Source organism: Ornithodoros turicata, chromosome 3 (assembly GCF_037126465.1).
Source record: "Ornithodoros turicata isolate Travis chromosome 3, ASM3712646v1, whole genome shotgun sequence".
NCBI classification, from domain to species: Eukaryota; Metazoa; Arthropoda; class Arachnida; order Ixodida; family Argasidae; genus Ornithodoros; species Ornithodoros turicata.
The window spans coordinates 37,340,065-37,356,945 of record NC_088203.1 but is presented as its reverse complement, the minus strand read 5'-3'; the positions used below and the strand labels follow the sequence as shown (position 1 = coordinate 37,356,945).

At 43.4% G+C, this 16,881-nt stretch overlaps 1 protein-coding gene across 1 annotated transcript in view; it reads right to left on the bottom strand.

The window, feature by feature from the left end:
* Positions 1-16,881, bottom strand: part of LOC135389324 (cation-independent mannose-6-phosphate receptor-like) — a 121,580-nt gene that overhangs the window by 103,257 nt on the left and 1,442 nt on the right. Inside the window, exons 2-5 of the mRNA XM_064619387.1 lie at positions 12,058-12,337; positions 9,661-9,898; positions 4,500-4,708; positions 974-1,142 (exon numbers count right to left, since the gene is read on the bottom strand). Coding sequence (XP_064475457.1) covers positions 974-1,142; positions 4,500-4,708; positions 9,661-9,898; positions 12,058-12,337 — 896 coding nt within the window. The remainder of the gene's footprint in view (positions 1-973; positions 1,143-4,499; positions 4,709-9,660; positions 9,899-12,057; positions 12,338-16,881) is intronic.

Genomic DNA, 16,881 nt, shown 5'->3' with positions numbered 1-16,881 from the left:
CAAATGCACCGACCAAACGGCAACCTATTTCGAGATAATGATTGAGGTGTTTCATCGCCAGTGCCCAGAGCCGATATTGCTCCCGGTATGGTGAGTCTCACTGTGAGAACAGAAGTTCTACGTTGTCCAAAAGGTTTAGTATTTACGCACCGACCGTTTCACAGCAAGCCTACGGCGGTAGCCGAGGTAAAAACTCATGTACTTTCTTCTTTGAGGATCTCTTTAGCGTTATTGTATCTGAAGATACTGGAAAAACTGCAGTAAAAGTTCAGGCAATAAGTTGTGACCCCACGTGTTTATTTGTATGAATAAAACGGACGCACGATGTAAATTTCAGTGACGAAGCTATGTGTGTGCAAAGACGACGAAAGGAATACAAGACTCAGTCAAAAACATGATATTACAAGTGGCTGGAGTCAGAGGAATACACGTATATAGCCTTCGCTAGCAAGCCAGGATTTTGTGAGGAGTCAAATAACCATTCTGTCGGCGTATCACTTACAGGTGTTTTGACCAGACAGACGCGAGTGGCTGTTCTCCTTCCGTACTGTAAGATGCATTATAAATATGGTGGTTGCTTATGTGCAGTTTGTCTCACTTTCTCTTCGTTTGCGCCCCAGAAAGGTTCCACATTATTTGCACTTCGAAAATTAGCCCTTCTAATTACAGCGGTCGCCACACAAGCTACGCTTCCACTTCAGAATGCATAGAACGGGCGGCGTGGTATCACGTCGGATACGTCCAAGACCGCCACTGGTGGCGCTGTCGCGACGGAGCAGCGCACCCCCTTTAGGTGTCGCACGGTCCCTATATCATGGGCAAGACAATGAGATATCCAAATGAGAGCCATTAAGCAACCCCACCTCTGTCCTGCAAGTGGAGCTACTGCCCACGGTAATGCAATAAAAACAAAACCCCGGGAGCATTTCAGGTAGTACCAAAACTTTTCTTGGAGGTTCCTATTGTACTCTACCTTCTAGCATTTTCAGAGGACTTAGGTCGATGTCAAAGCCATGTGTCTCTTCTGTAAACTTGCACGTGTCTGGGTTTCCGGTGATCTGGTCCAAGGGGCATGCGAACTGAGTTTCCCACTCAACATGGAATTGGCAGTGCCAGGAAGAGATCAGTCGTGGAGGATGACTCTGAAATAAATCACGAAAATCACTTCTATAAATGCACTACGTATAAAGGGCACTTTAAACTTTCAATGGCCAATAAAACATGCTTGTGTACCATAAAACCCTTTAATTTCGTGACCTCAATTTCTTGCAGATCAGGCACAGGTCACATATTTGCAACCACAGAACTCTGCGAATCCCAAATGCTAAAATTTGTGGTTTAATTGGCATACTTTGTGATAGGCAAAGCACAGATTTTCAGGCAAATCCATGCCTTCTGTAGATATGGTTTCATATCTTGACTTCGAAAAAATGGTTTTTGGTCTTTGTTTGGGACCAATTCAAAGGGTTCTATGGTGCATATAGATGCATGTTTTGCACATTATGGCATTTTTCGCATGAAAATGCACACATGGTGCATATTTTGCTATACAGTCGCCGACAGATTTTTCGGACATGCTCGATTATTCAGACTCATTCGTAGAACGGCCGCAGGTCCCAGAGAGTTGATGTATAAGAACGTCAATAATTTCGGTCGCCATGCAGCCCCGCCGCTCAATATTTCGGAGGCTGTTTGCCCAACCAACAAATTTCTCTCTTGGTGTGACGGAAAACATTGGTATCATCCGAAATTTGTATCAAAAGAAATCACTAACTAAGATACTGCAGGTAAAAAAATAGGCAATGATTGTTCATTTTCCATTCTACTGAGTAGAAGAGGTCTGTTGTAATGCTTTAAAGTCTTCGTTTTTGGCCGAAGGCTTGATCCTAAAGGCCCAGCATGTGCTCTCTGCCCGCGAGTCGCGCAACAGCGCTGTAAAGCGAGCTTCACCGAAAGTACGCATGCATTAGGTGAAGCCAACTTGCGGACTTGCTCACGGCGGTGCCTCTGTCAGTGTACAGTGACGAAATGTCGCTTGAGGAAATAAAAGCCAATGTTTTCAGGCAGAGCAGGAAGCACGTTAGGAAAGCCACGACAATGTTTTCCAGTCTACTAATGCTTAGAATAGTTTATTTTCAAGCAAATTTCGTTTTTTCGGACTGCTCCATTATTCGGACTTTTGCGCGATCCGCATTGAGTCCGAAAAATTGGCCGGCGACAGTATTTATGGCAAGTTGTGCAGCTTTCTTGTTCTTGGAAAGTTTTGCTGGTTTTGGGAAGGGTTTTGGGTCCACTTTCACGAAAATTCCAGTCGGAATCAAATGTTATTGATGTTTCAGTGGGACGTGGTGTTCAGCAACCACACTGGCAGATCCACTGCGCAAAATACTACCCACATATATTCGTATAGCGGCGCTCAAAGGCTTGTGCCTTCACCCGGTCTCAGAGTGTGTATGCGGTGCGTGCAATGGCTGGTGAGCTGCGCCTCACCATTTTCTTCACCATTACATTCTGCTACGAAGACAGACTGCATTTGCATTGTAATCTGCACAGTGGTGCAGTATATGAAGCAGAGTCTTCAGCCGTATGAGTGACATTTGTGGCGCAAGTCTTCTGTGTTGAGTACTCCTGAATGAAGGCAGCCTTATTTTACCCTGTGGTCCCGAATAAGTATAAGTGTGTGCGGGTGCAAGTATACCCGCGGATACACACACAGTTTTGTGATTTGCGGGTAAAAGTCCTGTGCCACAGCAGGTTGCTGGTAAAATGCAGGTGTAGCCTCATCGCATCCACTAAAACCTTTCGCCACCCTAACTTACTCATTAATTTTGTCATTACTGAGAAAACCAGCCGCAAGGGTAAACTTTTTCGCATATCTCTCAGGGTCCTATAACCTCACACCAGAGCATCTTTGACTTTTACTTAAATAGCTGACAAGTTTAACGTTGAACATTAAGCCAAACAGCCCGGACACGAGGGAATTCCTCTCGTTTCTTTCGAGTCAACCCTATCCGACAGCACACCAACTGATAATCTCACAATATTGGGGTCAGATTGGACTACATTTGTAATGTCAGTCGTTTTACCTCGCAGACCTTACAAAATAGAACTTGACGTCATGGCACGCTCAGAACTAACAGTAATGATTGTATCGTTCTCTTTTTTAAGCATCGTATAACATAGTATAGCATCATTCTCTTTGTTTTGCAGCTTTGCTGTTTGCGAGTAGAAATTGAGTGACACAGCAGGTTGCGGTTAAAGTGCGGATTCACCCGCACTACGTCCGTAGGTAGCTGGGTATACACGCATCACACACTGCAGGTTGCGGGGTGGAACGCCTGCGGGAGCAGTTCAGGCATAAATTTACTTACCCGCACTCTGCTCTACTAGTAAGGTACTGAAACTCTGCGAATTCCACATGCTAAAATTTGTGGTTTAATTGGCATACTTTGTGATAAGCAAAGCACAGATTTTCAGGCAAATCCATGCCCTTTGTAGATATGGTTTCATATCTGGACTACGAAAAAATGGTTTCCCCATAGAAACAATGTACATTTTGACGGTAAAATCATAAACCATCGTTGTACGAGGGATATCGTTATACGCGATATCGCTATCTGCGGGTTTTACTGTATTACATTCATGGCATCAGTTTTGAACACAAAGTACTTCAATTTCTAAACATCGACACGAGATGCAGCACAAAACAGGACACACACAAAACGAAATCAATTGCAATGACCATCACAAAAGTTTTCATAGTGGTCACATGATGCAAACACAATGATTAGTGGGTACTGTACTTGTGAGGCTTCCCTCCATAATCCTCAGTCCTCTCGTTAACCCCAAAAACCATTATAGTAGACATGGGGTTAGACAAGATTCCACCTTGGAAGACATTGGTCACAATCAAAATTTGTAAACACATCCACGAATTACATAAATGCAATGCAAATGCAACATCGTTCTTTTCTTTTCTAACCAAAAGTAAATGAAATGCAATGCAATGCAAATGATACAACGAATTGTAGGTGTGCATGAAAGCAATTTCCCATAAAACGTTGCTCATAGAATGTATTCATGTGTGTGTATGAGAAGAATTTTCCGTGTCTCTACCGCAAGAATGAGGGTTTGCTATTTTAATGAAAAATATCAATTCATTTTTATTATGCAATGTACCGAGAGAACTAAATTTATTCACGCAGCATAAAGACAAAAGATTGGTAAGAAGAGTCTCTTAGCAGGTTTGCCAGATTTGCTAATCCTGCCAACCTCTGTCAAATGCTGCAGTTACCTGCAGTCACAGTTGGGCCTGCAGCATTTGACAACAAGCTTGCCCCCCCAAATGTATCAAATTTTGGTATTGATAGAAAACTGTGGAAGAAGGAACCTGCGATAAAATCGCATTACAATCAAGTTGCCCATGAATGCTTGAGTGATGGCCTTGATGGCAATTTTTGATGGTGCACTCTGAGCTGGAGAGTACAGAGACGGCTTACCTTTCCACGGCCAGGGCATTTGAATGCTATAACGGTCCGTGCAGGCAGACTGCAGCCTTCATGTGTGGAGTTTGTGCTGTACGCAATTTCTAAATGAGGAGCTCCAGTTTCAAAACTCGGCCCGGAATGCAGCTGACCAACTGAGGTGCATTTTCCATCTTTCTGCATTAGGCAGGCTCCACTCATAGAGGGATATTCCTCTCCTTCTTCTGAAAGGTATATATATGAACACATCATTTTAAAGGGGCACTAAAATGCAAGAACAACTTTCTCTCAAACGAAAGTCAGTGTTTCAATTAGTATAATTCAAACAAAATTAGTTCACAAAACACTACCGTTCAGAAGAAAAACGCAATGAAAACAGAGCAGTCTTTGGTAGCATCCAATGAGACAGCAGGAGAAGCACGTACATATGTATAGCGGTCGAGTGGATTTGGAACGGGCCCAATCGTAGTGTTCCGTATATAGTACATGGCATGATGCGCACTGCTGCATTTTTCAATACCGATTCACTGAATTGTAGCCTACAACAGTTCTTGCGAATGTTTCGCTGACAACACTTATCTTCAAGGCCTTTGGTCAGCGACACCAGTCCGCTTCGCAACGCGCACCATGTTTTTCACTGGGACTGCTCCATGACATGGCACACACGTGCATGCACAGCATGGAAGAAAAACACTGATGCACGAGCTGAAGCGTCGTTCACTGCTTAGCACCAAAGCAAGAAAGAGTCCGGCATAATTTTGACTGTAGCTTCGTAACAGAATCAAAGTTTTGATTATGATAACAAGTACAAAATTAACATAGTGTGTAGCGTAATTTGAAGTGAACTTGTTTTTGCATTTTATTGCTCCTTTAATTCACCGTGGCATCGAGTTTGCCAATCTCCTTATTCCACATGGCAATACTTGGCAGTGCACTGTTCAGCTTTAAATGTGTAGGACTTTCAAGCTGTACAGAACTTTATATTACAAGCACAAGCATGTGTAGTGCTTACTCAAAGAGTAAATGCAAAATACACATGCCAGGTAACTCGTAGAACTTTCCTACATCGAAGAGCAAGAGCACAGGTGAACCCGCATTGCAGTCAGCTAGCACACTACATTGGGTACGTTGGTATAGATCCATACTAAGAGAAGCTCAACTCATGATGGATCGAGAACACATACAGAGCGCACACTTTCAACGAGAGTTTACTGACAAATGACAGCAGATTTTTATACAAGTAGAAACACTATTTCCTTGTCACTCAAGGCTGAGGAAGCCATGCTGACGCATGAGTTTCCCCTTTGCTGAATCAGGAATGATTCGTATATGTCTCATATACAATTCTTTTGTTCGAGCGCAATCTTATCTGAGTTCCCTTTAGCTCTGTGCTGCAATCACATTCATTTACATGGGGGCAAAGGTTGCCTATTGCCAGTAAACTCTTTCTGAAAGTATGTGCCGCATGTATGTCGTTCTGCCGTCATCCCATCATTAGCTGTACTTCCCTAAGTATGCTGTCATCATCCTACCTGCATTACTTTCTGCCATCATGTACTATAAATATACTGATGCAGTTATGACTGAAATAGAACCTACTACAATGATCATGTCATAATCAGATATTCTTATTCAGAGTCCACGCCGACTGTGAGGTCTGCTAAGGACAGCAACTGTGTAAGACAGCGCCCAGATGATAGCTCTCATCAAAATGCACAGAATGAATGATGAAATTCAGCACTGCTTGGGCAAGAATCCTAACGAGCATGAATACAAGATGTTACAGCAGTCAAAGAAGCAACAAAGCAGGCCGATGACCAGTGCCACCCAAAACCCCCAGAAAACAGCTGTACAGGATAGATAGTTGTATGCGGCACTCAAGAGATGTGCAAATGCCATGGTCGCTATAATCTAGCAGGTCGTGGTCTGAACTGAATCAACAGCGTAACTTTGCACTTTGGTCCTACATTGCAGCTCAAAATGCTCGATTAGTTCATTGGCAATGACCACAAGTTTTAGGAAAATAGTAAAAACTAGCAATTTCAGAGAAGCCACAATACTATGGTCACAGATTATATGTATAATTTCCTATTTTACATATTTTCCTTGGTTTTCTCATCAGTATACTTCCCCAGGTTTCCTCCGGTACCATACGGTCTCCCAATCAACGGTCCAATCAAAACAACGGTTCCGAATGAAATGTATCCCATGTTCCCACAAAAGCTGCATCATCAAGGTGTCCATGTTACAACAATTTTGTTGGTAACTCGAGAACTGACAAAAATGCCCATGTTCAGGAACTTTTATGCGAAAGCAAGATAGTAGTTGCATTCCGCCATGATTAAAATGTTTAACTAGGTTCTTCCTTAAGGTGACCTGGTATATGATGCAAAAAAGAAGGAAAAAAAAAAGACAAATAAACTATGTGCTTTGTCTTTAGTTTCCTCGTATCCTCCTATACTCCCCTATTCCTTTCTAGCAGAACCCTCAGAGTGGTGCTGAAGAGGGTTTTCGGGCTTCCACCTCACTTTTGGGGAGCCTATGGTACCCCACTGACCGACCTACACACTACAGGGACTGCGCATTCCTGGTATTGTGCGCCTAAATTCTCTACAGATATACGAGTATATGGGCTTTAAGTGGAGTAGGTGTCGTCTGTTTCCTCTGTACCATGTGTGCATGGCGAGACGGAGAAGAATCGGCGAAACCAAAAACAGACGTTCTTTACAGCAGGTCACTAGAAGGCAGCCCCCAATTGAAAAATGAACGTAGTTAACGAAGATTAAAACATCGATACCCTATCCTATACAGAGAGTCGAACCGAACCTGAACCGAAAACAGTTATTTTTAACCGAACCGGAACTACTGGCACCATCTTGGAGCTGGATCGGAACTGAACCGCATTTTGGTAACCGGTCCAAATATCGCTTCACACTGGCGAAATTACCGACTGTGGGACAAAGTAGAAAGTAGGAGAAATAGAAAATATGCTACGTGGAATGTGACTGATGTATGCCAACGACTTTCATACACCACAATTTGTAGTTGGAGCATCAGAAAGGAATAAATTTACTCTGTGTGAGCAAATTTAGTACTTCTGGGGATCCAAATTAACTGCCACAATCATCAGTCCATTTCTTTTTTTCTTTTTTTTTTTTCGTGTTAGCGCCACGAAGCAACTGTGGCTATGAGCGGCGTACAGACGTGGACAGATGGAGAGAGAACAGCAGGAAGGAGTGGGGGACAGGGGGGTTAGTGTGCGTCCTGGGCCGACTTCAGGGGGAACTGTGGCGACATTCGTCTGGAAAGTCTTCGGAAAACCCGGGGAAAACCTCAGACAGCACAGCCGGTGACAGGATTCGAACCCGTGTCACCTCCCAGTCTCGGCGTGGAAAGCGATCATCTTAACCACTATGCCACGGGAGCTGGTGTCAGTCCATTTCTGGACCAAATGCATGGGACTAAATAAATGTCACACAGTGGGGACTGCGCTTCACTCTTGGTCCTCACAGTCTTTATGTAGGTACATAATCCATGTGCACGGATGAAAATACTTTGAATTAAACAGTGATATATCAAATTAGATAAAATCTTGTGACATTCATAAGACAACTTGCCCAAGAAGAACCACTATTGCTTAGTCTGCGGGCAGAAAATTACGAAACTATATATAGCCGTGTTCCATATTTACACAGATCGTTGCATTCAATTATCCGTAAGACCATGTACTTAGAAACGCGAGCGTGATTCCCCTTTCGAGTTTTGCTCTTACTGGTAAACTGCCACCCCTGATAACGGCAGAATGATTATAAAGGTATACCATTTGGTGTATTATTTTTACAAAGCATCTTATCTGTTAATTCATGCCAAGGTAGATATGTGCAAAACTTGGTGGCCGGCATCAGCCCCATGTCATCATAGTCTCTTTATGTGTGTGCGCACTACCAGTGTGCTGTCCGCTGGAAGATTAGAGAAATAAGTTTGTCAAGAAGGTGATGAATTTAACGCACATCGCGTTCGAGTTTTCCAGAAATCATTTATTGTTGCCGGGAGCAGATGGCGCCTAGATGACCTTTATTCGTTGTTTCCCATTGTAAATTTCGCTTTCTCTGTCATCTTTGATGGGCGCAGCTTAAAAGCACCTCCGAACGGCTTGAACGAGAGCAACATGATTGCAGCCAACCACAATTTAGAACGATATCGCTCAATCTCTCAATTTCCTGAGAACGTCGGGGCTCATGCATTTCTGTAAAAATTTCGCTGCAGGTTTTTGATAGTATGTGTAGGCGAAAGTTACATGTTGCAGGAGTGCAAGCAGGAATTGAAAATATCGAAGCTATTTTCACGATTTGCTTCGAAAGCAGGGTGTACGCTTTCCACTTACAATTAAAATATATGCAAAGTGTCAAATAATGGTACAGCCCCTGTTCTGAACATCTCGGATGAAATATTGATACCATTCTAATCGTGAGCTAACTCTGATTGTGGTAGGAGAAGAACACCTGATTGAAAAGGGCACGTCCCGCTTTCCCCACACCATCCGTGTTAAGCCATCTAAAAAATCTGCCATGAACACTGCAATCTCTTGTCGCAGTCCACCATATAAAATTAAGTATGGCAACATTTTTCTTTATTCCGTGTTAGCGCCGCGAATAAACCCCGTAAGTGGTGCGCAGACATGGACAGAAGACAGCAGGAAGGAGTAGGAGACAGGGGGAACAACAAAAATGTTGTGGAGCAATACACATGCTGAAGCTAATTTCGCCTACAGCGATATTCTGATGCGGACAGGTTTATATTATTGAACCGGTTTGTGAACCGAACCATTCAGAACTAACTGCTGTAATTGCCTTCCGGAGCTGAACCGGAACAAAACACTCACGCTCGATGATCCGAACCGGTAAAATTTTCGGTTCGACTCTATTCTATATATCTAAGCCCAGCAGCCACGAAAGTAGAGCAGACAGTGTGTACACCATGATGACATCGCTCCGTTCTTGCCCAACTGGATAAGACTCCCCCAGCTTCAAACGGCTTCACACCTCTCTTCTGAGGAGAGTGCCGCATGCATAGTCCACATAGTAGAGGGGTCAATGTGGTACCCAATGGCATCCCTCCTTGTAAGGAAGGAGGGAGAAGCAACACAGCGCTGCCTTTGACCTGCAACGGTGCTCACCTCCAACCATATCCGAGCAGACGTTGATGCGAAGGTCAACGTCCTTGTCCAAGCTTTCCACAGGGTGGGAGCCAGTCATTTTCATGAGCGGGGTGAGATCGAACTTGGCGCCGTCAGCGTTATACGCGTAGCAGGGCGTCTCGTTCCGTCTTCCGGATGATGCGCACGCCGCCGAAGTCCGCCATGAAAAGAAGGTCTGGCACCTGGATTTCGACTCCGCGAGGAACTCTGGAGATCCCTGCAATATTGTAAGCTCTTATAGATACAGGACACGATAATGCAATTTTACGAGATGAGATACCACTCCCTCCCACAGTGACGACCGGGTACTGCTGAAGCCAGACAGCGATTTTTTTCCTCCCTCATATCGATCATGACAGTTTGTAGTATGTTTTATTGGATAGGTAAATACCAAAGTTACCCGCTAAAATAGCCACATACTAAAGTTGATGCAAATAAACTTGAAGCACTACAACAGAAAGCTGTGCGTTTTATTTTTCATGCATTCGGTAGACAAGACTAACTGCTCTTATGAGTGAAAAAGACATTACGTCCTTGAAGACAAGAAAAATTGCGCGACTGAAGTCCTTGCTTGAGACGTCGAGAAGTAATTTTAGATTATAGTGCTTTTCGTATCTAGATCAACTCCAACCACGATATACGCACCATCTTCACCCCTTTTCCTTTAAACCAGTAGTTGCTCATACTTTAACATTTCAACATTCGTTTTTCGTCCGTACTATTCCCGAGTGGAATTCGTTGCTTATCGGTATTGTTTGGAGCGAAAGTATTACAGTATTCAAATACCTTGTTGACGACATTTACGTTGAGATGGTTATCGATCGTTAACCAGACTATCCAGGCTGACCGGTTATTTGCATCCACGTGATCCTCAATTTTACGGAAAACTGGGTTCGCAAGTAGCAAAACTGATGCGTCACAACAAGCTATGATGTACTCTGTGGGCAGACTTCCAAGAGTGAAGTCACCTGCTGGTGACTAGCAAAATGAATGATGACACTCCTCTGACATCACGACACAAAGCGCTCAAGATCCTCTTTCATACTCACCACAGTGCCGTGCAAGCGTGCACAATATAATAAACTACAAATAAAGAGGTGCCACAAGCAGAGGTGCCTTATAAGGTTCACAGAATTTAATGACAGCTTTCCTTAGATAGCTATGCTGATAATTTCTTGGTAACAACTCTATGATACGACAGCACAGTGATGGTATATCCCACGACTCGGGCCCCACACTTCTTGTTACACGAAAACAGTCATTTTTTTAACCATAAGGTCGATGTGATCAGTACTGGATGACGACGAGAGCTTAATATACCCGGCCCGTATACAACCGTCAACATGCCATGCTGTTACCAGAACATGCCATGCCATACATGCGAAGGCTGACAAAAAGAAGTATCCAAAATGGATTTACTTAATGAGTTACAACACTTACAAACTTGGAACTTTGTCACCATTGAGGTACTCCACTTCGGAAACCAGACCCTTTGCACAAAGCTATTCCCAGTGCTTAAATGTAAATCAATTTTAGATAGCGGTTTAACAGTCCACGGACAGCCGGACTACCTGGTACCCATAATACATATCGAAACATGTGGTAACAACAATAGCCCATCTCGCAGACACAGCAGTCTCTCCATAAGGAGTAAGTAATTGGTGTGGAGATAGAAATGACTGCAGCTGTCGCAGGAGGTTTGGTTATTTGGGCAGATGTGACTCCTTGCAGGTCATGTCACAGTAAAGTGGGGTGTCACTTATGACAACCTTTTTCGACAGATTTCAGAGTGGAGCACCTGCATGGGCAATATTTATTTATTTATTTATTTATTTAAGTACGTAAAAGACGCCAAGGGGGTATTACATAACGGAGTGGTGAGAAGCACATAAGAAAAGTACAATAGAAACCCATAACAAAAGTATTATAAAAAGTGAAAAATGAAATATCAAATTGATAAGGGAAGAAGACAAGGTGTACCGCGGGAAGAGCATAATGAACCTGAAGCCCTGGATTGGAGGAGGGTAGCCTTAAAACCAGCACGGTCGTGTGTACAAGCAAAATGTTCAGGCAGAAGATTCCAATCGCTAACTGTTTTAGGAAAGAATGATTTTAGAAAGGACGTGATATTACAATGGGGTAGCTTAACCTTATGGATGAGGTCCAGATGAGATGAAATGTAGTTAGCAGGAACTAGGAGACGATCGCGTATGTGTTGCGATAAATTTTATGGAAGAAGGACAGCATGGCTATCAACCGTGGCTATCAAATATGCAGTTGTATCAAAGTTGTTTCTTCAAATGACAACATCCCGACAACGTCCTGCGTTTGGGCATCAACCGACCGAAAGTCTGTACGATGTGGAAGAGGGCTTACCAAATGGAGACCACAGGAGTGACGTATGGTCAGCCGATACTGCTCACTCGCAGTACACTGCAGTCCTGACACCACGAGCCACGGCGTGGTTGGCAACATCATAGACACATTGTAATTAAGGTTGCTATGCACAGTCACCACCTTGTCACGCACACGACACACAGACGCACCATTACACTGCTCCGCCAGAGACCCTGGAGGGAACTGGAGGGGTTGGCAGAAGGAAATGTAGAAAGTGTCCACAACATCACTTGGCTTCACCTGCACTTGCCACGAATACCTGCAATGAAGTGCATTTACGAGTTATCAGAGATCTTTGTTAAAGTATTTGTAGAAAACAATGCCCATTAAGGACGTTTCTGCCATTCGTGCTTTCCCCAAAATCTGTGTGCCTTCCCCAAGCACTTGCATAGTTGACAAAAAGAAAAAGCTCTATGGAGACCTCTTGTTCTCAGTAAATTGTACAACAGAAAAAAAAAAACTGAAGCCGTACAAATTATGTACAGGGATACTTTGCCAGTTGCACTTGAATCTGTAAACATGATGGAAACATGTTAACATGGTAACACTGTGCAAGGGGGCACTGAGGGCCATCCAAAAATTTTCAGATTAAGACATCTGATGAAAGTGTGCGTGTCAATTTCCTTCATAGCATGAAAGGCTTTGATGTGTGCAATTTGTTTCCCAGAAAAAAACTCACATAAACATTCTAAGAGAGGAATAGCCATGAGGGATCCCAGACAAAATCCAGGATGAAGACGAAGTAACGATAGACAACGAACCATTGCAAAATTCTATGCTATTCCTCTCTTAGAATGTCCTACCAACAAGCCCAAGTCCTTATTCTCCCCACATAGACATAGCTCCGCGCGTTCAACTTTGGCTCACCATTCCGGGTGTAACAAGGAGGAGAAGCATGATGCCACGTCACCGATGACATTACAGGGTCCACACGTTCTGGTTCGCTGGTCACTGGGTGTCAGCTCCCTGCCCCTTTGCTGTTGTAAACCAGTTTTGCCAGTTCCCCGGAGAATTAGGGATCGAAGGAGCGGCCGAATCATGACAAACCCAGGAGCAATGCGTTTTTCAGAGCCCCAAACAGCCCAGTAGCAGACGACAGCTAAGTACAGCAGACAACATTTCTCTGAACCAAGCGAGCACGGACTTTGTAGCGTCAGCGCGAGGTTGGAGGCAGATCACAGGCTGGTACTGCTCTCCACCACTGTTGCGCACGGTCACTTTTTGCTGCAGCTTTTTACTTTAAATTCAATTTCTGCGATAATTATGCCTCTGTAGTGTGAATAACTTCTCATGGTGCATCTTACTGGCCTACTTAACAGTTTTATAGAAAGAAAACAGGGTGTTAAAAATGACTTTGTGCTACTTTAAGCGTCCATGGGATTACCTATCACCCTTAAATTATGGCGCTGCGAGGAACTTTTAGGAACATGTTTTTCTTTTTCTTTATTTAAAGGATCTCTAGCACCTAATGATGTTAAACTTTAGGTGTGGGGCTGAGCAACATTACTACAGCAGTCCAACGATGGCAGAAAATATTGCTTTGTTATATAATGATATTTCGTGTTTTTTTGGCGCAATCACATCAGAGGTCATAATGTGCCAGTAGAATGATAAAATCTGATCAAGTGTTGTGTATGGTCACATATTTAAACGCTTTGTTATATAAATGTTGAAAATACAAAGTTGTTCCCCCTCCCACCGTGAACTTGCTTTTTCTGTATATATCTTTGGGTTGTACATTAAAACCTCAGCTGCGTTTGACACTTGTGTTTGTGTGCATCCTTTTTTATTTATTTTCCCCTAGTCTCAGGTTTTCGTTATGGCAATCCTGATATCATACAAACAGATTGCGACTTTTTTCGTTCGACAGGTAAATTAAATTATCTCCATACATGTAGATACTGATCCCAGGTAAATTAAGGTACCTCTAGACATATTAATCCCATCCTTAGAATGAACTTCTATTAATAAACTCTATTCGACAAAACCGCAACATAAAATGTGATATTTAATGGTGCAACAACATCAGAGAACATGGTGGAATGGGCAGAGCATGCTCTGGAAAGGCCCATTCCATAGAAGTCACCCGATATATCGCGATAAATTAATGGTATTCAACGAGGCACAAAACGTCACGCCGTTTCTAGCTACGACGCAAACGACAATCCCGACATGCATGCAACTGCGGGAAAATTCAAAGTCACGCTCACTTCGGAGCAAGGTCGCGCGTGCCGAAATCGGGTACATATTGCCGGCGGCATTCGCTGGGCTATTATCTGATCATTGATTGAAAGAAAACCCACAGGGGAATTTTATTCCACCGTAAGCCGACACCAAAGCTGCATCACCAGCGGCTCCAATTGCAATGGCTATCATGTTCCCCGTCGAAAAACGACCCCAATAAAACCAGCATCCGATATCTTTCCCAACGTGATTTTATGTTTTAGCTCTCTAATCACTCCTTGAATACCACAGGGTACTGCTCATAGTGACATCATCGTCACCTGATTGCATTGTGTGCTCCTTAACAAACACCTGCAGCACAACGCACTTTAGTCACATGAGTCGAACGAACCAGCTGAAAAATCGTACAAGCGCCTTTCCTATCACGCACGCTAGCAACCACTGTGAGGCCGCGTCACAGTTGAAGGTCTTCATCGAAAACAAGGTTGCGACCGTTAATTGCCTCATGACAACTCTGCGCAACATCTGCGATCGGAGGATGTTGCGAAGGGGCCTCTTTGTAATTTCACACTCGCAATTACTCATCCAATACCACCCACCCATATTCACAGTAGCTCCGAACAATCATCACGCTATGAAAACGACACAAGTCTGCTTTGTTGATGATAAGATCATTGGTGGCTTGACGCCGGGAGATACAAGAAGGATCAAATTAGATAAGGTGCCAAATGCACGGTCAACTCTGTCCTTACTTGGTTTATTTTGTGTGCGTGTTTTCTCTCTTTTTTTTCGGGGGGGGGGGGGGGGGGGGGTACAATGAACAGTCCACAAAGAACACAAAAATGTTGCATCCTCTGATGAGTGGCATTAACTGGAATGTAGCTGGTTCATCCCAAAACCCTCCCCTGACAATGACAGTGCCTTGTGGTGCAAACACCAGCTGATAGGGTCGGGGAACTTTGCACCCCCAATGGCAAGAGTGAGGACTGCTTCCCCCTTACAGATAAAAGTGTAAGGTTCCCCGAGGCAACGTAAACAGAATGACATGCGAGTGAAGGATATCATAATGCATCCAGAGCTATGCAGAGCCAACCTTGGAAACAGAGGCCAGTTAGCCTTTCTCGGCAAATGTCTCTCCGCCTGTTTTTATGCACGTAAGCATCCATGGGTACATGAGCTATGTTAATGTTGATGGATGCAACCATTTAATTTTACCTCGTAGCGACTATATTGCACTACTCTTTTTCTGTCATTACCTCTCCCACCTCATATGTAGTACTTTGTGTGGTCTCTTAAAAATTATAATTTAACGAGTAATTGTTTATTCCTTCTTTATGCCTGTCGCAACCACTCCTGCTTTTGGGTCAAATAACTGGCCTGTGGTATCAAAGAAATTATCATTCAAAAATTGGGTACCTTTTACAACTAAAAATTACCTGACTACAGGCCTTATGCTTCGATAAAAAAAATACTTAAGACTGCCGGTGCTTTGCATATAAAAAAAAATGGGGATAGGAGTGTGCAATGAAGCTTGACAGACCTTCTTGCAGACTACACTGAAGAGCACGAATTTCTTACTCTCTCCAGCACTCCGAGTACTTTGAAAGAAACACATCCCTCGAATCTTCATGTTATGTCTTACTCCCAACGTAGTGACTCTTGGCCCCCAAAGTCAGAGGCACATTCCTTGCCTCACAATGTTATCACTGCCAGATATCTCCAGAACAAAGGAATGTACTCAATGAATGGACATTTACTGTCGCCCATGGTTACTCATCTGCACAAATGGAGCAGCTGTCATTCTTATCTCCTTCACTCGACATCAATCACGTGGCACATTGTCTCTGCTATGTCTTGAAAGTACATCGTTGTGCCAGAAGAATTGGCTAATGAGTCTAATAGTGTAAAAATTTTAATAGTAGCGCAATATAATGGGGGAAATATTTCACACAGAGTAATATTTCGGAGTCAATCTCATTTCTCCAAACTGATATGGAACTCTGCAGTTAAGAAAACTCTGAGCAGAGTACTTGCATTCATGATGACTGACACTGGTGCAAACTCTGTCTTTATATATATATATATATATATATACTCATGGAACGATGCGACAGCACCAGAGGATACGTGTTTTGCCGTGTTTGCGGCTCGTCAGCTTTGGGTAGCTGTGCATCGTTCGGAATTGGCAAACCAGAGGTCGCTCAGCGAGCAATATACACCTGGGAGGGTGACTGAGCACTCCTCAATGCCACAGTGCGAGCCAGTGAATTATAATGAAGGGGAAAAAAAAAGCTATTAAAGAAACTATATATATATTAAGCTTGTTTGCAGGTGCAGTGCAACCCCACCCAACACACACTTTTCAAATTCATTATTTCAGAGATGAGCCTAGTCAGATTTCGATAAATGAAATCCTTACGGCCGCAAAAAATGCACATGCAACTGTACACTCAGTGTGTTACTCCACTCAAGTGTTTTCTCTCGTCAGAGCTCCTCTATATCGAGTTATCAAACAGCGGAGAAAGTACAGCAAGACGACGGAGTAGAGATTATCGTTCAGGAGATCCCGCAAGCTCCGCTACGTGTTTGCAGTAATTTGGTTAACTAAGGACATCGATA